At 34.8% G+C, this 19,205-nt stretch overlaps 1 protein-coding gene across 3 annotated transcripts; it reads left to right on the forward strand.

Moving 5' to 3' along the window:
- The first annotated feature begins 515 nt into the window (after positions 1-515).
- Positions 516-17,462, forward strand: card14 (caspase recruitment domain family, member 14). Of its 3 annotated transcripts, none has more exons than XM_051111872.1 (21): positions 516-1,295; positions 1,713-1,850; positions 2,364-2,570; positions 2,781-2,899; positions 3,640-3,792; positions 3,912-4,031; positions 4,251-4,376; positions 6,868-7,017; positions 7,177-7,311; positions 8,139-8,245; positions 9,072-9,118; positions 9,395-9,467; positions 9,567-9,783; positions 10,197-10,323; positions 11,100-11,337; positions 11,548-11,611; positions 12,315-12,429; positions 13,013-13,177; positions 14,281-14,399; positions 15,025-15,140; positions 15,281-17,462. In XM_051111872.1, the coding sequence occupies exons 1-21, from the start codon at positions 1,085-1,087 to the stop codon at positions 15,486-15,488; spliced, it is 2,955 nt and encodes a 984-aa protein (XP_050967829.1). In that variant the 5' UTR covers positions 516-1,084; the 3' UTR covers positions 15,489-17,462. The 3 variants fall into 3 exon arrangements, with proteins under 3 accessions (XP_050967829.1, XP_050967828.1, XP_050967830.1); XM_051111871.1 differs by having other exon boundaries at positions 517-1,295; positions 9,069-9,118; XM_051111873.1 differs by lacking the exons at positions 516-1,295; positions 1,713-1,850 and having other exon boundaries at positions 2,449-2,570; positions 3,603-3,792; positions 9,069-9,118.
- Positions 17,463-19,205: the final 1,743 nt, after the last annotated feature.

Below are 19,205 nucleotides of genomic sequence, written 5' to 3' on the forward strand. Positions count from 1 at the left end.
TGAATCATTTACTTATTTAGCTGTAAATAGCACTACAGATTTTAAAGGCATGGTAGCTAACCGAATTTGTCATCAATAACAAGCTCCTTGTTGTAGTTTAATGTAGATAATTGGATATTTTTGTTTGGGGTTCTAAGGTATACCGTAGTGTTACTGTATGTTAAAGAGCAGCAACTCAAAGAATGCGGATGCATGCGTGTTTGGGTGTTTTTCTTCTTGATGCTGGAATGTTTTGCACGTCACCATGACCGGTATAAACATTGTCATTGTGTCAAACCACTCGGGGGTTTTATCTAGTACTTTTTAGTTCCTTTTTTTGACGGACAGTTTGACAGCCAAGAAAAAAAATCCCTGGTAGATTCAAATTACAAAAACACCAGAAGTGATTAAAGTGACCTAAGCTGATTTTGCATTTCAACAATATCATACCTTAGAAAAGGCAGATTATCATCAGCAAATGCTGTTTCCATGTGACATGTAATTTCCCATAAACCTTAGAATCCCTCTTTCATTTCCTTTTTTCCTGCTGGACTTTGTACCTGTTCACAGCTTGTTTCATTTGTTTTAGATAGGAAGAACTTACTTGACTCGCACAAGATGAGCGGATGGGTATGTGTTTTGTTAGATGCATTGTGATTTGCTTTGTAAATAATATTTCTCTATTGGTTGTGTGGAAAATGGTAATCTGAGCAACACAACTATGTAATCTAATTCAACCAATCCCCTAGTGAAAATAAACAATTCGTAATGTCAGGAATCTTTAAGTATGTTTGAAATGCTGTGTGCTTCATTTTATGTAAGGGGAAATCCACACCTCATCTGTGTATGTGTATGTGTGTGTGTTGTCGGGAAAACCTCTCCTTGTCTTTCAGGTTCCTCACACACCTGTGGGTGTAAAGGGGGCGGAGATTGATCTAAACTCTCCTTTACAATGTCACTGCTTCTTACTTCTCATTTCACTTTTGCTGTGTTTATGCCTGCACTGGACTTGTTTATTTTATTGTGGTTAGTTTTTTTTTTTTTACTTTTAGAAAATCCTCTGTATTTATGTGTTTAGCAAAGAGTCTGTTTTAGGAAATCCAGCATGGCTGAGAGTGTCCTAAATATTCCGGACTTGAAGGATCTGGAAGAAGAGGAATTGTGGAATCTAATTGACGATAACCGCCATGCCATTTCTCTTGGGGTCCGTCCCTGTGTTCTCATCCCTTACCTGCGACAGGCACGAGTCCTCACAGACCTGGATGAGGATGAGATTCTCACTTGTTTCAGTTTTACTAACCGTGGCATGAAGACAAGTAAGACACTCTAACTTATGTGTATCATGAGAGAGATGCTCGAAAAGCATGAGAAAAGATAACATAGTACAGTTAATTTCATTATGCCAAAAATGATTATAATTAAATTATATTTAATGGAAGTGGAAATTAAAATATCCAGGATTGAATATCTATTTTGGATTAGCTCATTGTGTTCATTTACTATATGTGAGAACTAGTGCAACATTAGAATCAGTAATGTCAATACACAATTTTAAACCTAGATGGAAAAAAAAAACAAAAAAACCTGGTTTCGAATGAAATGAGGGCGAGTAAATAATTTCCAGTTTTGTTATTCTTTTATGAAATACTTGAAAGTTGATTGTATTGGAAATAAAAAATCCTGTTCTGTGTTTCTTATGGTGTAATGTCTGAAATGTAAATATCTTTTTGCAGGTCATATGCTTGACTTATTACGTGTACAGGGTCATAATGGTGCAATGGCTCTGCTTGAAAGTCTGATGATTCATTACCCCACTCTCTACACACGGATCACCGGCCGCCAGCCTAGCATTGAGCCTTCAGGCTTCAGCGGTCAGTCAGTGCACTTTTATCCTATTTAGATTCTAATCATGCATTACAAGCATAGCCCAAACCTGAGGTTGATACGGATCTGAGCTGGCAGCTGCAAGATTGAAGATCCAAAGCTCAGCCTCCTGATCTACGTAAAAAAACGACTCTTAAACTGTCACTTGGCCAAAAATGTTTTGATGTTAGTTCAGTATTATTCTAAAAGCTGATAAAGTATTCAATAACATTTTGACATATTACTAATAAAAAAGGACAGTCTGATTATTGTTCTTTATTATTTGTTGTTATTTTATCTTATTTTAAGAAAGGTTTGTAACATTAGTGACACATTCTCATAGATAAAATCAATACATTATATCATTTATTCATTTTTTTGTTCAATAAAGATGTCTCACACAAATATTAAACAATGTAATCCCAGTGACAAATTAATATTTTCATGACTGAAAGTTCAATGGCTAGGTTTGTCACCATATTCAAGGCTCATTTGTAAAACCTTGCTTTTGTGCTTTCCAGGCCTGATAAATTACAATGAGTTGACAGAGTACCTAGTTCATGCAGTGAGCAGTATGCAGTCGGAGCTACAAGTGGCACGGCATGAGGCTGCGCGGCTACAAGCCAGATGTTGTCAACTTGAGGGGAAACTGGAACAGGCCCAACAAAATAATGAAGAGCTCAGCCAGATGCAGGGAGAGCATGCACAACTGCGCAGTCACCTGGATGGTGTGCACTTAACATAGTATTTAAAAGTTAACTGTATACTGTATAAAGTTATTGTATAGTATAGTAATTAACAAAACATAATTAAATTTAAGTGTTAACCTTTTTACATTGTTGCATTTTAATTATGTGAAATTTTATGAATTTTTTGACAATGTTTTTCAGTGTTCCTTTGTGTCAAGACTATTTAATGTCTTGTTGTCTGCTGTGCAGGTTTAAACAGGGAGCTGCTGAAATTGAAGGATGAGAAATGTGATCTCTATGTCAGATATACCACTTCTCTTGAGGAGAAGTCTGCAACTATTGTACGCAACAGAGACCTGCAACTGGAGGTAAGGAACCAGATAGTATGTGTTTGTATGTTTGAGTTTTTTACTCTGATTGTAGGTACCATTCAGCAAGTTACAATAAACTGATTGTCTCATCCATATTACATGTGTTTGTGTGCCTGAAAGAGAGCAGAATTCTATAAGGAGTTGGTTTGTGTGTGTCTGTGTAGCAAGTTCTGCAACACATGCATTACAAATTAAAACATGTTAAATGTTGGTTTTGCTATTGTAAAACATAATAGATCATGTTTTCATCATTAATCATGTAAAGAAATCTGGACATTAATTGTATTTTTTGTATTTTCTTTCCTGCTGGCTAAGAAAACCCTTCCTTTTGATAATGTAAAAACTCCAAAATTACAAGACAATCGTTTTAATGGTAAGGTATGGTAAAAAATAAGGAACATGCCGTTAGTTTAGTTCTAGTTTAGTCAATGGAATTACATAGCATGCATATTTTTATGATAATAGTGGAGATCAGTTTTGTTCTGTTTGGTTTAATCTGACCAAATTTGTTTTGAGTGTTACAGGGTAATAAATTTTTAGCTATTTATTTACTAGAATGCTTTGCATTTTTTGCTATGTTAACAAGAAAAATAACAATTTTACTCTACTTGACCAGAAGCCTGGGTCAAAAAAGAAAAACTACTGTATAATCAACACAACAAAAAAAAGTAATTCTGGATTGTTTTCCAAAAAACACCAGGGCATACAGAAATCTCATCTCCTCACCTCTTCTCCAGATTTCCCAGCTGCAGCATGAGTTAAAGAAGGCACAGAAAGAGACAGACTTTGAGAGGCAGCGTTCCTTGAAGAATCCCAGTGACACACAGAAGCTCAAAGATGAGCTCAACGCTGTACGCGCAAAGTTACTGGAGACAGAGACATTGTTCCCAGTAAATAAGAGACTCATTTTCATAGCAATATAACAAGTCAACAAATTTTTGGGAATTCATCTAATCTGACTGACTTTTCACAGTAAATCTGTCTCTCTGTCTCTGTCTCTTTTAATCAGGTACAGCAGGATATCCTGGCCCATGATTTAAAGGAGGTCGAGAACAGACGTTCAGAACTAGCTGAGGAAGTCAGCAGGCTGAGTGAGGAGAATATACGACTGCAGCAAGAGAAAGAAGAGGTAAAACTGGTCTTTCCTTAACCTTAATGTTGTTTTTGTATTTCAAAATATTGTATATATAATATACAGAGGAGTGTATATTTGTCTTGTAAGAGGATGATTTTTTTCTTTGCAGCTAGTGTCCCTCACTCTTTACCTCTCCTTACATTTTATCTTTTAAATGTCCATATTCTTTCTATAACCCTCCTTCTCACCATGCTCCCCTCTCACCTTTTTTAGCTCCTAGAAGAGAAGGACTGTTTAGCCCTGGAGGTGGAGAAGTTGACTGTGGACTGTGAGATGTATCAGCACAGGAGTACCCTGTTCCATAGTCAGCTAGAAGAAGTGCAGGCAGAGAGAGACAAGGTCAGTACAATCAGTGCTTATAATGAACAAATATCACACTCATTAGGTCAGCAAGTCCTAAATACGTTTTTAGATTCAACAATGAGATCAGTTTATACAGTAGAGTAAACTGTCAGTTCCCTTTTGGGGGAACTTCGACACTGTCTCATGGTGTCACACCTAGGTGTGACCAGGGTCTGAGGCACATGCAGAAATTCATTTAGTTCTATTGGCAGACAGCAGTCCTATGGAACGCCTATGCATATGAACATTCCGACACGACAAGTGAATAGCGCACATGAGAACCATTCTATATTTAGGGATACATTTCATGTCAGCCAAGAAGTCAGGAAATCAGTATTCTTTTTTGATAAATAAACTAGGTGGTTGAATAAAATATCACCTTAATGTGCTAAATTAAGCATGCTTAAAAGCTCTAATGACTTTTTAAATATGTTAATAAAAGTTAATATTTGATTCATTATTTTGTTAACTGTGTTACGGACAAATGTTGTGTCAAATGAAAAATGAATGAAGTACCACATGTTTGATAACACATTTGTTTGAAGGTTTTTGAGTCTATTCATATTTTTCTTTAACATAAATCCACAGTATGGTAAATGTAGTGTTATTCACCATCCTTACCCAAGACTTCCATCTCCAGAGATATCCCCATCTTTTTTTCTGACGGTTTAGTTCACATTTAAAAGATTTATGACATAAAAACGACACATAACACAGTTGACAAAGTTGACAAGAGTAACATAGTTGACAGGACACATTAGAAGAAAAAGAGAAAACTTTCTTTAAGATAAAAACTTTTTATCCTAACTTTTTCAGTTCTTTTTCATCAGTCATGACCAAGCAGAAATAGATATATGTCAAATCTATAATATTATATAGGTTCAAGTCAATCATGAGGAATTCTGAATGCTTTATAACCCTTGACAAATGTGAATATAATGTGTATATAATATTATGGATACTGAGTTCATAGAAAGTGTGGCTGTGATTAGATCAGTTAAGTTTATCCATTGTAATGCAAATCATGGTTTTAAGCAATTTCTATGTAATTTCTGTGTAATGACAATAGTTTTTGAATATTTATTTCATCAACAACACTTAGTGTGAGCATAAATTGACACTAAATTGCCAACGTTGTCATCACCAGAACATGTTGATGACACAGTTGACAGTCAGTTAATCTACTCTATGTGCAGACAATAATATAGATAAATTACCGAAGAGGAGAAGTTATGATTTACTACACTGTCTTCAAATTTTCCTCCAAAAAAGGAAATTGATGTTGGACATGTGACTTTGGAACAAACCATTGCTGATTTGTAGGGGTTTTTATAGGGAGTAACACAGTTGACACTGATTAATCGGACAAACACAAAATGGATGATTTAGTGTAGATGCATGAGCAAAATATTTTTTTAAAACATCTTTATATTTAGCAGTATTTTAGAGCTAATCTGAAGAGCAAAACCTCACATTTACCAAATTGGACAGCACAAACAATACAATATGCCATTTATGCAAGATAAAAGATTGATATCTGTTGGATTTTTGTATTAAATGGATTATAAATGTCCCCTGATATAAAAGTGATCATTGCTTGAAGTAAAAAGTTATTTAAAAATTAGTAAAATTGATAATACAGTCCATGGACATGACATGTACCACTAATTGATTCATGGCCAGACAGAAATGAAGCTTCATTTGTCATTGGTCACATGATTTCTACGTTAACAACACAAGCCTTTATCCGAGGCTTTATCTGGCATGCCCCTTAACATAAGCTCAGACAGTCATTCAAAATTTAGTGATGCAAACTTGCTAATGATGCGGGAACATAACTTCAAACAGCACATGTTGTCCCTGACCACTGTAAAGACATCCTTCATAAAGGTCTGCAGCTTTACAAAGAAGTAAACAATGATTAGAAAAACATTTAGCCTCTTTGCTAACTCGCTAATTAGCACACACAATACCACTGGTATACTACTTCCGCCACCTCACCGGAAGTTGTACTCACGTTCTTTTTAGTAGCGCCCCCCGGAAACACGTGGATAGGGACCAAGCATTTGCCCCCCACAGTTCAGGCCCTGCGTCTGAAATAACATGTTTGTAAGTGAAATAACATGTTTAGATCAACAAACTGAGAGTAAATGCATATATGGTTGAAATCTTTGAATCTTGGAATCAAAATCTAATTTAAATCTCAAAACAAACAGGAAGTTTTTGTATTTAAAAATGCAAAAGAAAAAATCTGCAAAGAAAATAAATATTTCAGATTATTTCTTGGTGATAAACCAGATAAGAGAATTTGTGACACTGAACCTGTTAACTCCCTTTTGCAAAAGGTCAGATTTCACTGATGCACAAGGGATTGTTTCAGGCACATTCTTGCTTGAGAACATGCACTATCAGCTTTTGCACAAACATGTGGAGTTCAACAGTGGCAAATGAAAGCTTAATTACAGATACTGTTGATTTTTTTTTTCAGGCATATTTATCCCGAGATGAGGCTCAGGCTCAGATTGCACGTAGTCTCGCAGAGAAGGACGTGCTGAGAGGCCAACTCATGGAGCTACAGGCAAGGGTTTTTGCCATGAAAGCCTGTAGCAAGCAAAGAGAAAGAAGAGAAAAATCCAGGGTAACTTTGACTTTTTACTGTAAATTCAAGACCCAACATGCAGTAGTTTACCACAATCATTCTTTAAAGCAGTTTTAAATATTGTGCTGCCAAATGCATCTGTAACCTAAACACAACTGCACATGACTTTATTTTTATATCATGTCTTTGAATAAGTAGGACAGGATGTTTAGTTGTGACAGCAACAGAGGTTCGTGCAGTGAGTTCCCTCCTTCCAGTCCCCCAGCTAGAAGACAGTTATGCCGCTTGAATGCAATTCTTCCAGAGAGTTTCAACTCGGATGACGGCTGTGAGGTACATTTATACTGTAAATGCTCTGCTTATCTAAAGCTGGTGTGAATTAGTCTTTAGCCTCATGGACCCCCACAGTTACTGCACTAGCTGTCTGATATGTATTGGTAACAGTAACAAAATTGGAATGAACTTTGTTGATGTAATAAGTTCTTAATGTGATTTCTGAGAATAACTGGCAGATCAACATGCTACTTGTTTTCTCTCCAATATGGTAGGAACAATTGTTTAAGTAGTGAACATTTAATTAAATAAAATGTGGAATGTGTATATGAGGATGTTCACTGTGACTGGATGATTAACAAGCTGATTTACGGTGGTAAAACTGATGTAACTATGCAGCAGAGTGCAATTTTATGACATAGTTTTGCCTATGCTCTTCTGCTATACACTCAAAAGTATCTACTTTTTCTTAACAAAAAGAATACATGTTAAAAGTTGAAAGGTTAGTGACATCTTTTAAAAATCAAAATCCATCTTTTAAAGTGCTTAGTAGAAACAAAACTTGATGGCCCATTGGTGTGGATGCTAATATGGTTATCACTGTAGTTATTGAATGGGCCTTTACGCTTTAAGTGCATCTGGATCAATAAAGGAGACAATTGTACATGCTGGCGTGTTGTACGTGTTGGCAAAAATAACTTTATAATGTGAAAATGCTTTTTCCGTTTCTTCCATTCTCTGAAGTTTTCTCCTCCTCCACTGAAGTGTCTGATTGCAGCATGTAGGAAATATAGAATTTTCTAGAGGTTTTATTTATTTATTTATTTATTTATTTATTTATTTATTTATTTATTTATTTATTTTGGGTGTGTATCAACCTATTACAGTTCGGTGATGAAGGAATCTGCAGTTCCAATCAAGTAGAGCCCCCCTGTTCTGAATCTCTCCGCAGACGAGACTTTCCCTCCAGAAGTGACATGGAAGACATTTACAGGTGAGCTGCTCATCTTGTCTTTAGCAATAAACTGTAATGTCACTATAAAGCCTGCAGTGTGTAAGTGAAAATAGAAGTTTGGTATTGAGTTTTGCAGTTTGGCTTCATTATGGAGTTACTGTTTTTAATTGACATTTTAAAATGGTTAGTTAGTAGTTGCCTATTGAGAATAATTACATAATTTTAATAATGTAACTTTATAATTGTATATTACAGGGGTGCCCAAACTCGGTCCTGGAGGGCCAGTGTCCTGCAGAGTTTAGCTCCAAATAATTAAATCGTTTATAATAATTAAATAATTAAAACCAAATAATTTAATTGATTTTGTCAGATTTACTGCATGTGGAACTTGTGTCAAGCCTAGCAGATTTTTCAGACTGTGGGTGTTGTAGGGAGATTTAACACAGGCAATAAATATGGTGTCCAGAATAAACAAGCAATGCTTATTCCCTGTTTTTGCGTCTGAAGGGATATAGCCCTGAGAGCATATTTTCTTTTGTAAAATCTTTATTTTTTGTCTTCCATGGTATAATTAGACCATCCATAAGTGTTTCCTGTTTCCTTGTCTCTATGATCATAATTGCATTCTTAGTTGCATTGTATGTGCTCATGACTCACTATCATAAAACTAAGTCATAAACCGACAGGTCTGTGTTTCCGTATGTACTTTCACCCTGTGGTGGAGATAAAGATGTCATGTAGTAGGCCTGTCTAAAAATAACTTTAAAATTCAGAGAAAGGAAGTTTGCATGTGTGTTAGAAAATGGAATTCTTCAAAGAACTTGAGTTTGAAATGATAAGAAACTCTTTGTTTCATTTTCAGCAGTCAGGATTCTCTCAGCTTTGACCATGATTTTGTTTTCATTTCTAAAGGTACTGTTACTTACATTTCATTGTGGTTACCTAAAAAAGCTAAAGTTAATTTTTTTCAGAAATGTTTGTGTACATTTATTGTGCTATTCTGTGTCATCCACACAAATGTATAAAACATTACATTATGCATTGCACATCGTTTTCTTTTTGGTCTTTAAAAAATTTCAGTGTGCTGTAAATGTTGAAAAGTGTCAATATACTTTTTAGAGCCACTGCATATCCATTACAGTAGAATGAATCACAAAGGCATATCACCACTTTTTGATCTTCTGATAGGAGATAGTTTTGACGAGTCAAAATCACCAGTGTCACTTCCCTGTTCTAATAGCAGAAGGAGCCCTAATGGCAGGTAAAATAAAAACTGAAAGTAAAACTAAATAATGTTTGTTTTTTTATGTATTTATTTAAAATGGTCATATTGCTAAAATGTTATTTTGTATAAATCTAGTGTCTCAAGAGCATCAGCTCCCCCCTTCCTAATGCGCTCCAGACCTCAGGCCCTGCGTATCACTGGTCGTGTACTCAATGTGTTTTTCCAGGGAGAAATGCTATTGAACCAAATACAGGTCATCGGGGGAAATAAGACTGGTGTGTTTGTGCATCATGTGACTGAAGGATCATCTGCTCATAACACTGGCATCAGCCCTGGATCTCAGATACTTCAGGTGAACATTTCTGGATTCTGAAATGAACTCTAGAATTTTTGTTAGGAAAGATTTAGGGATTTCAGAATGACCAAAATTTGCTTTCATTTAAATGCAAAACCATTAGTTATTCTTAAGAGCTCAAATGCCCTTTACCATCCAGAACTTTTGCAAAAACCAGTCTAGCTTGAATAGTAAAACAAATTCCTCTAAATATTTCTCTGTCTTCGTGAGACATGAAGAGAATTCAGAATGGCAGGTCCCTGTTGATTCTTTCAAAGATATGACAGAAAATGAAAAGCTCTCTTTTAATTCCTCTCTTTGAATTAGGAAAGATAACCAAGATCATTTTTATCCCCAGAGGGACATTTAGGTTTTCCACCAGCAGTTAAATGGAGTGGGAACTAACCAAAACCAAAATTGTGTATTTGTAGCTGAAGTATGAGCGGGAGCAGAGAGCTGTACGAATGGTTCTGGAAGATACTACTATGGAAGAGGCCCTTTGGGCCATGGGGCAAGTCCAGGGACCATGCCACATTACACTGAGACCCAGCCAAGATGGTAAGAGGAAAGAACCACAATCAAACTTTCAAACACACTACATATTAAAACTCAAGTGATATATATTTAACTCAACCACTTATGCACAAAGTAGACTGGAGCATGAGTTTGAAAAGTAAAGTCATGGATTTGATTCCCAGGGAATGCATAAACTGATAAAATGTACACCTTGAATGCAGTGTACAGGAAGTGGCTTTGGATCAAGTGTCTGCCAAATGCATATATGTAAAAGAATGTAATCTATATTTGCTTTTGTTTATTTGTTTGTTTTTTACTGATAGACCAATAACTTTATTCATAATCACTCAATGGTGCAGTTTCAACATTATTAAAATGACTTTGTATTGATGATACAGAGATGCAGTCACTACATACTCTTTTAGAGCAGTTTTTATTGCTATTCTCTGTAATCAGGTATGAAAATTCAAGCTTTTGTGACATTTTATGCATTTTATAAATGTAGGTGAACAGTGCTATAATTTTATCCTATAATGATTAAATTAGCAAATGTTTCGATTTATTTTGTTTAATAATATGTTGGATGGTGCATCATCCTGTACATGCTAAACCCATCTTTAAAATTGTTACAGTTCAGCAGTAAATACACACTGCTCTGAAAGAGGGAACCTTGGTCTATGTGTTTATTAAATGAACCAAAACATTTTATAATGTTTAATCTTTGATTAATGTAAATTGTAAATAAGATTGCTAGTTAGGGTCCGATACTTATTAACCAAATTTTCATGATAACTGAAAATCTGCTGATTTTTTCCTAGCCTATGAGAACCTCCTACAGCAGCTAAAGAATGGCGAGGTGATGTCGGGTGATTCCTTTTACATTCGTGTAAACATGACAATGCCGGGGGATGTAGCTGGAACTCTCGCAGTCAAGTGTAATGACATTCTCCATGTGACAGACACTCACCATTCCAATGATGGCTCCTGGTGGGCCAGTCACGTGCACCCTTGTCACTTGGAAGACCTGAAGAGTGGGGTTCTGCCCAACTACTACAGGTACACAACACCACTATTTTTCAAAAGACTTTTTACTATTTGAAAAAAAGACATCTTGGCATGTTATGGGTTTTTTATATATTGTAAAATGTGCCCAGTGAATGTAAAATGTTTTTATTTGTAGCTCTTAAGATTTAAAAGAAAAAGCATGTTTTTCTATTATGCTTTTGTGTAAAAAAATACATCTATAAGTGTTAACTCATTTTTCAGAGCACAGAGGCTCTTAATCAGGGCTTTAGAGGATATGACCTACCCTCGCAAAACACAAAGAAAGGTGAGTGTCCATCAGTAAATACACCCATATTATTTTAGTCATCACAGAAATTATTTCACTTTTTATTTAATCTTTTACATAACTGTGGTTTATGAACTATGTAGTAATATAGCAATAAAGCTTTTATGCAGTTTTGCTTAGTGTTAAAACAGTTACACATGAATAAAGTGGAGTGCTGCACAATGCTTAATACAGTGATTTAAAACTGAAATATAAAACGTTTGTCTTAGCAGGCCTGTTGACATGGTAGGTTAAAAGGTTAGTCATAATTCATGTCATAGGTTAGTCATAGTGTTAGTCACAATCCATGTTGTAGATGAATAGTTGTGAAATATCTAACAAATTCTTGTCTAGCTTAGTATCGCCTTAGTGTGGAATTATGGAAATGCTTGCCAAAATATTGAACTCTGGGTGTGGTATGAGGTTCTTTGGTGAATGAATAATAATACATAATTTATAACTCTGAAACTAGCCATAGACAGAAAACAGTCAAACTAATTAAAGGAAAATGAGTCATGCATTCCTGTCAATAAGAGGACAACCTTTTTTTGTCCTGTCACACAAAGATTAATGGGTTGAGAGACAGAGACGTACAAAATTATCGTAGACTTGCAATGTTAGATTCTGTTGAGATGTGTCATGGAAAATCTTAGATTGGTAGAGTCTGTTACATCAGTCCTCAGTACCAGTTTTCTGTCCACAGGAGAAAACTTTAGCTCATGAGAAGCAGAGAGCGGCGAGGATTGTCATCACTGGTCAGCAAAGCAGAAACCCACTGTGGCTTAGTGTGGAGGATGACAACAACCCAGCACAGGACAGTTAGTACAAGACAAACTCTATTTAGCTATTTTACTCATGACTAGACATTGGAAATGTAAGAAAATAAAACAATTGGATCCAGTTCCCCAATTCCATATCTATTAACTTTTAGTACTTTGAGAAGGAAATTGCTGGAAGAAGACATGCATTTGACTGTGGAAGAGTGAGATTTAATCTAACTAATCTAATTAATCAGTAACTAAACAGACTTAAGCCTCACAGAGCTTAAGTTAAACCTAACAGAGGAAGTTCACATTATTCAGTATATGTTTGTGTCACTAAAATATAAGTGGCTCATTGTAGTCATTCATTTGGTAATCATTTGTACTATACTGTTGACGTAGAATTGTTGTGGTGAAGAGTATTGAAGCACTGAGTACAGAGTACTTTAGTACTAAACCAGTTCTAAATAAGAACAGATTATTGTTTCCCTACACTAGTCATAACATGGAACTTTAAATGCAAGCTGTCCTCTGTGTGAGAGAAATGCTTTAATCTTTCATTTGAACTTTCGAGGTAAACAGTGTCAGACAAAATTCTGGTTTAGACCCTAAGTGTCAGGTAAATCTTTCTCTCCTCTAGGTGATGGCTGTGTACCCAGCAGATGTGTGACCCTAATGCCCTACACCCTGGTCTCACCTCGTTTCCCACCCATCTGCAGACCAGTCCTCCTCCTTCCCACGTTGCTTGGCCGTGTCTTACATAAACGGTTGGCAGAACAAGAAGGTTTTCAGCTCTGTGAGCCAGGTAAAAATACACATTATTTCAAGTTTTTTAACAAGCTGTTTTATCAAGTCAAGGTGTTTTTTTTAACAAAGAGAAAAAGAAAAGGGGAAAAAATCAATAATGATACAATAGAGAAAACTCTCATTACAGTGAGGAATTCAGGCTTGAGTCCCAGTATCAACAAGGAATTATTCCTTTTTAAAGCATTATGAGGCTACACTATAAACACTGACAGGAAAAAAATCGCTAGTATCAGTATTTTAAACTTTAAAAGAATTTTTGTAATAACTCAATTACTTAATCCAGATTACATGCAATCAGTTACTACCCTGTACTGCAAACATTATAGTCAAAATGCTTAGCCATGTTGTCAGTGTATTCTGTCATATTTCCTGTTGTATTCTATGGCTATGGTTTTGATGATAATGAAAAATGCACAAGGCTGTTTTTTTCTGTATGGTATATGGCCTATATCAGCTTCAGCTGTACAAAGTTACACAATACTGCATTGGATATTAATTTGTAAAGATATTTGACAGCATTTGCATGCATCTTTACTGTTAATCTGTCAACAAATTACAGCACAGTGTCATTTCGATAGAGAAGAGAAAAAGACTATTTTACAGCACAAAGAAGGCAGACACATGAAACAGCCCTTAGGCAGAACTTTACACACTGTATGGGGAATTACAGTGCAGTCTTTCTTCATTAGTGAAAGTCAAAATTTACTTGAGAGCCATTCATTAATTTAGGACACATTCACAAAAAATTCTTAATAGAAATGTATAGAAAATATGCTTGACAGATTAGGAGAGCTGGTTCAACCAATTTGTATTTAATGCAATGAACTAATGCCTAGATGTTTTGAGGGCTAAGACTATTCAGTGTATACAGGTGACTAGATGATATGAAGGTTAAAGACGTAGTTTTAAGAATTTAAATTGTGATCTGAGAAATGTACCAAAGTGATCCCGTGATACATGGATATATGGCCATCTTTAATAGTTGCTTTTTGTCTGACTTCAGTTTCCCCTCTGTACAGTCTTATTTATCTTCTTTGGTCTCTGCGTTCTCCTTTCCTCACTTCTGTCATCCCTTACTTCCGCTCATTTCTTATATTTTAGAGTTGCTGATGGCAAGTGAACATGCCATTCAAATGCAGAAGGGGGAGATTCTCGAAGAATGTGATTCGAAAACACACCTAAGCTATACACTACAGGGAGTGGAGAAGATCATGAAACGGGTGTGTCATAAAACATTGCTATCATATTACTAATTGTCTGAAACAGCATTCAGATAGCGATTTTAGTAAGGAAGTTGCAATAAAAGATTTGAAATTAGTGTTTTTACAATAATACAGTCCAATAATAGGAATTACAATAATCATCACATGAGAACTTGTAAAGCCTAAAATGCTTCATAAAAATTAAGGTTAGAGGTGAAAATTTATTTTAATATACAAATGTAAATACATGTATCAAATACATGTTTCTAATTTAGATGGACAGATGTATGGACAGATAGATGGATGGACAAATAGAAAGCATAAAAATTAACAAAGTATTAAAAGTAGCCAGGTTCAAAGACATCAATAGTCTGTGTTCCCACCTCAAGATACAATGTTTGTGGCTTGTTTCCATTAATTGAAATCATATAACATACAGTAATTTTGATAATGATAACACTGTTAACACATGATTCCAGTGTGTGTATGTATATGTAGACACACACACACACAAACAGTATATATACAATATAGAGTGGAGGACATACTAGAATATTATACATTTGTTGAATTCAGTCTAGGGTGTCTACTCATTTCTGCAATCCTTCAATTAAACAAAATCTGTTTAATATCCATTGTATAGGGCACTCACTGTGTGTTACCTCTGGGTTTGGACTGTGTGCGTCGTCTCCACCGTGCCGAAATCTTCCCCATCATCATCTACATTATGTCTACAGAGAGGAGTCTCCGCAGATTGAGGTACTATAATTTCCTCCATGATCTTTTTTTACAATGAAACTGAAAGCTGCTTTGATTTAAAGATTCAGATTTATAACACAAAAAAAATGTGTTTCTGGGAGCATTATTATTTCTATAATTATTCTGTTATTGTTTCCTAGACAAAAACTACGGCAGAATGTTTTGACTGAGTCCCAGGTGCTGGAGTGTTCCTGCAGCGAGGAGCCCCTTCTGGATAAACTGCCCTGCCTTTACCAGAGTATTCCACCAGAGAGCTGGCATGACAGTACCACCCTAACTGACACTCTGAAAACTGTGGTGGCAGAGGAGCAGCAAAAGATTGTGTGGGTTGAGTCAGATACCTGGTGAAAGAGTATTGGTAATGAGAGCATAAATTCAAAATCCCCTCACCTCAGTTTTAGAGTATTAAGGCCAATTTATACTTCTACAACGAACCTACTTTGTAGACACGGTGTAGTTCTGTTGTTTATGATATAGCCTGATGTGCACCTCTCCAGAAATGTTGTGATTGGCCCCTTACCCTAGGATGAAAAAAATCTACAGTAGCTCTGCATCCTTTGGGAATGAAAAATAGAGCTTGAAGCTTCTGATGAAAGCAGAGAGGCTGATTAAACAAACAGTAGGCTAGACAGAAATGATCATAAACCATAAATCAATTTAATGGTCCAAAATGTCCATATTCACACAACGTTTTTTATCCGTACAACAATTTTGGTCATAATATGATTAAAAGATAGTTCTACTAAACATTTACTAACCAGTCCACAAAGGCAACACTGCAGATCCAAAGAAGAAATATAATAGGACCTTTAGATAGGGGTAAACTGAAAAGCACATTTTGTGCATTTAGAGCAAAAATAAATAAATAAATAAATTGAAGGCCTGCTACAAAGCTAAGAAGTTGTACATTACTGTTCAAAAGTTAAGGGTTGAAAATTATACTTTTATTTAGTTGGCAAAATAAAGTTTTATTTACTGTCACTGATTTACAGTGACAGTAAAAATGTGAGTTGTTAGAAAAAAATTCTATGTTAGACAAATGCTGTTTTTTAAACTTTATATTCATCCAAAAAAACATTTCCCCTAGAAAATTCAGCAGAACAACTGTTTTTAACATAAATAATCATGTGTAATGTTACTAAGTATCCAAATCTTATCCAAACATATCAGAATAATTTCTGGATTATGTGACACTAAAGACTGCAGTAATGGCTCCTGAAAATTCTGCTTTGCAATCACAGGAATAAATTACATTTTAACATTTACTAAAACAGAAAACAGTTATTTTAAATTATATTATTTTTACAATAATCCTGTTTTTACTGTATTTTTGATCCATTAGATATTGAGCATTTTGAGACTTTTGGAAGGTAGTGTGTTGTATATGTAAAAAGCAGTGTTTCGTCATTTGTCTGCATTTGTCTGAGGGCTCCATGACTATCATTCAGTGTATATGCCAGAACTTATATATATATATCTTATATAAAATATATATATATATATTTTAAATATTAACATACTCGTTAGAAATGGGTATACAAGGTGCTTTATTGGGACTTGTTGCTAAGGTGCATTATATATTTTTTATAACTATAATCTGAATACTCTATAATATTCCACTATTTTGAATTATCTGAAGAAGAAGAAAAAATTTGCTCTGAAGGAAGCTGTAAATCATATCCATTGAGGGGCATTTGAATAATTTAGATAAGCTATGTTCACAACTGCACAACAGAATAATATTAAATCAGATTTCACCTACTAACCGTGAAATTTGTTTACAAGGAGTCAGTTACCTAAGTTACATTAAGTAGCAACAAAGCACAAAATCCATCTGATAGTCTATTTAATAGTGTTGTTTACCCCAGGCTCACAAATAAATGTCTTTGTTCAACTTAAGGAAAAATACAAACAAGCTGTCATTAATGCACAGAAATTCCCAAAAATTTTGTATATAGAGCATTGCCAGGGCCTTTTCCCCTCAAGCCTGTATCTATTTTTAACTGCACTGCATGCATTTTGCCAGACCAAATGGTCTGTCATACATTGTGAATTGTTTTTACTCAGATTCATATTACGTGTTGTTTTTGTAAAACAAAAAAGTGAACACTTTTCACAGTTTCAAAACCGACAGTTTAAAACTGAGAGCAAGTAACTATTGTATAGTGAGTTATAGATAATACTCATTACAATGTTAATGTTCTCTTTTATATTTTTATATTCTATTTCATTAGAAATTCTGACATATGCTTCACCATTTGTGTACAATTCTTTTGTAGAGTGTATCTCTTTGATTATGTAAACACTTTTTTTTTTTTTCTTTGATGTGTACTTACCTTAACCTATACAAAATAAACACTTTGTTTCTTGATCAAAGGATGGATGTTGAACTGGATCTGTACAAATTTCTATGCATTTGTGTCATTCCTGTTTTCAGCCATGACGTAAACAAACACCCCTTCTCAACTAGGAAAAACCCGTTCAACAGCAACATGCCCTTTATTGACACTAGACCACAAATGTTTACTTTCCCGTAAGGTTAGAGATGTTGGCAAGCATTCCAACAATGTAAATAAGAATAACAATGATTAATCATCACAGGAGAACTTAAACAGCCTACAAAAATGCTTTGTGAAAATTAAGGTCAGAGGTGAAACATTATTTTAAAAATAGAGTTGGACAGACAGATGATAGAATTATATTATTATAAATTTAAAGTGCAAACTTTATTTATTATAAATTTAAATGTATATATATATAAATCCAAAAAAATTTTATGTCTGCAAATTGTATAATATCCAAGATACACATTGTCCTCTCCCCAAATTTGTCACTACCGAAACACAGTAATAATAATTTAATTAGAACGGTTATATTGACCTATTAAGAGTTTGCTTACATCTAAATTGTAAAACATCATACTAAAACATACATATTAAAACATACTAAAATACAAAAAAAAAAAAAAAAAAAAAAAAATTGTTTATTTCCCCCAAATAAAGGATTATGTGTTCCCTTTTGTCACTACCAAAACAATGATGACATGTTTCCGTCGTGACTGGTTCGGTAGTAACAATTTTATAGTATAACCCAAAAAAACGTCACTACCTAAACACCACCAAATGTTTCAGTAGTGACAATTTTAGATACTTCTGAACCTAGCTCAAAGATACTAATCAGTACGTGGCTACCTAGCACAGTGAAACACATATAAAAGCTATATGTTATGGAATAACTCCAAAAAACTGCTTAATAGCAGACAAAACGTGTGATGTTCCTTAAAGTTACACACAGATTTTTCAGACTTTTGAACACATTTACCTCAAAATAATGGGGTCTATTTACTAACACCTTGTAGCTATGAGAGAGGAGGACACATTTCCTTATCATAAATATACGGGTGTGATTAAAATCAGTCTCAGCCAATGACGTAAAACATACACTGTATTGTGACATGAAAAATGCAGGACACATTTTTACATAATTTACATAAGTAACATAATAAACAAAGAAAAGAAAAAAAATTATATATATATATATATATATATATATATATATATATAAACTTTAATAAAAAAGATACTTATAAAAACATCAATGGAAAGAATTACAACCATAGTTTACATATTGTTTTCTACTCCCACTCCTTTTCTACCACAAGAGGGAGCCAAAGAGCAGTGGAAAAATAAAAGGGAGTGGTGAAGAAAGGGTGAAGAAAATACGGTGTTTTGGAGAATAGAAAAGATTTGTAGACACTCTCATTTTAATACACAAAAAATGTTCCTAGTTCATATAAATAATTTCGCTGGAATAGTCGACTTGTTGTCAGCTGTTGGTTTGTACTGTTGCTTTGGCTTTTCCGTTTGCTGTAGAGATCATGCTAAGCCAAATCAATGCACATGCCTTTCTTCTATTGACTTTAGTATTGTACAGCACTTCACCAAATCAATTTCCTCGCCGAGGCTGATTTTTTTTCTTGGATCCACTGGGGTTCTGGAACCCCTCTGGTTGCCAGGAAACGGTCGAGTGATTTGTTGTGTGTGTCAAGGTATATTTGAGATGGTG

Source organism: Labeo rohita, chromosome 6, assembly GCF_022985175.1.
Source record: "Labeo rohita strain BAU-BD-2019 chromosome 6, IGBB_LRoh.1.0, whole genome shotgun sequence".
NCBI classification, from domain to species: domain Eukaryota; kingdom Metazoa; phylum Chordata; class Actinopteri; order Cypriniformes; family Cyprinidae; genus Labeo; species Labeo rohita.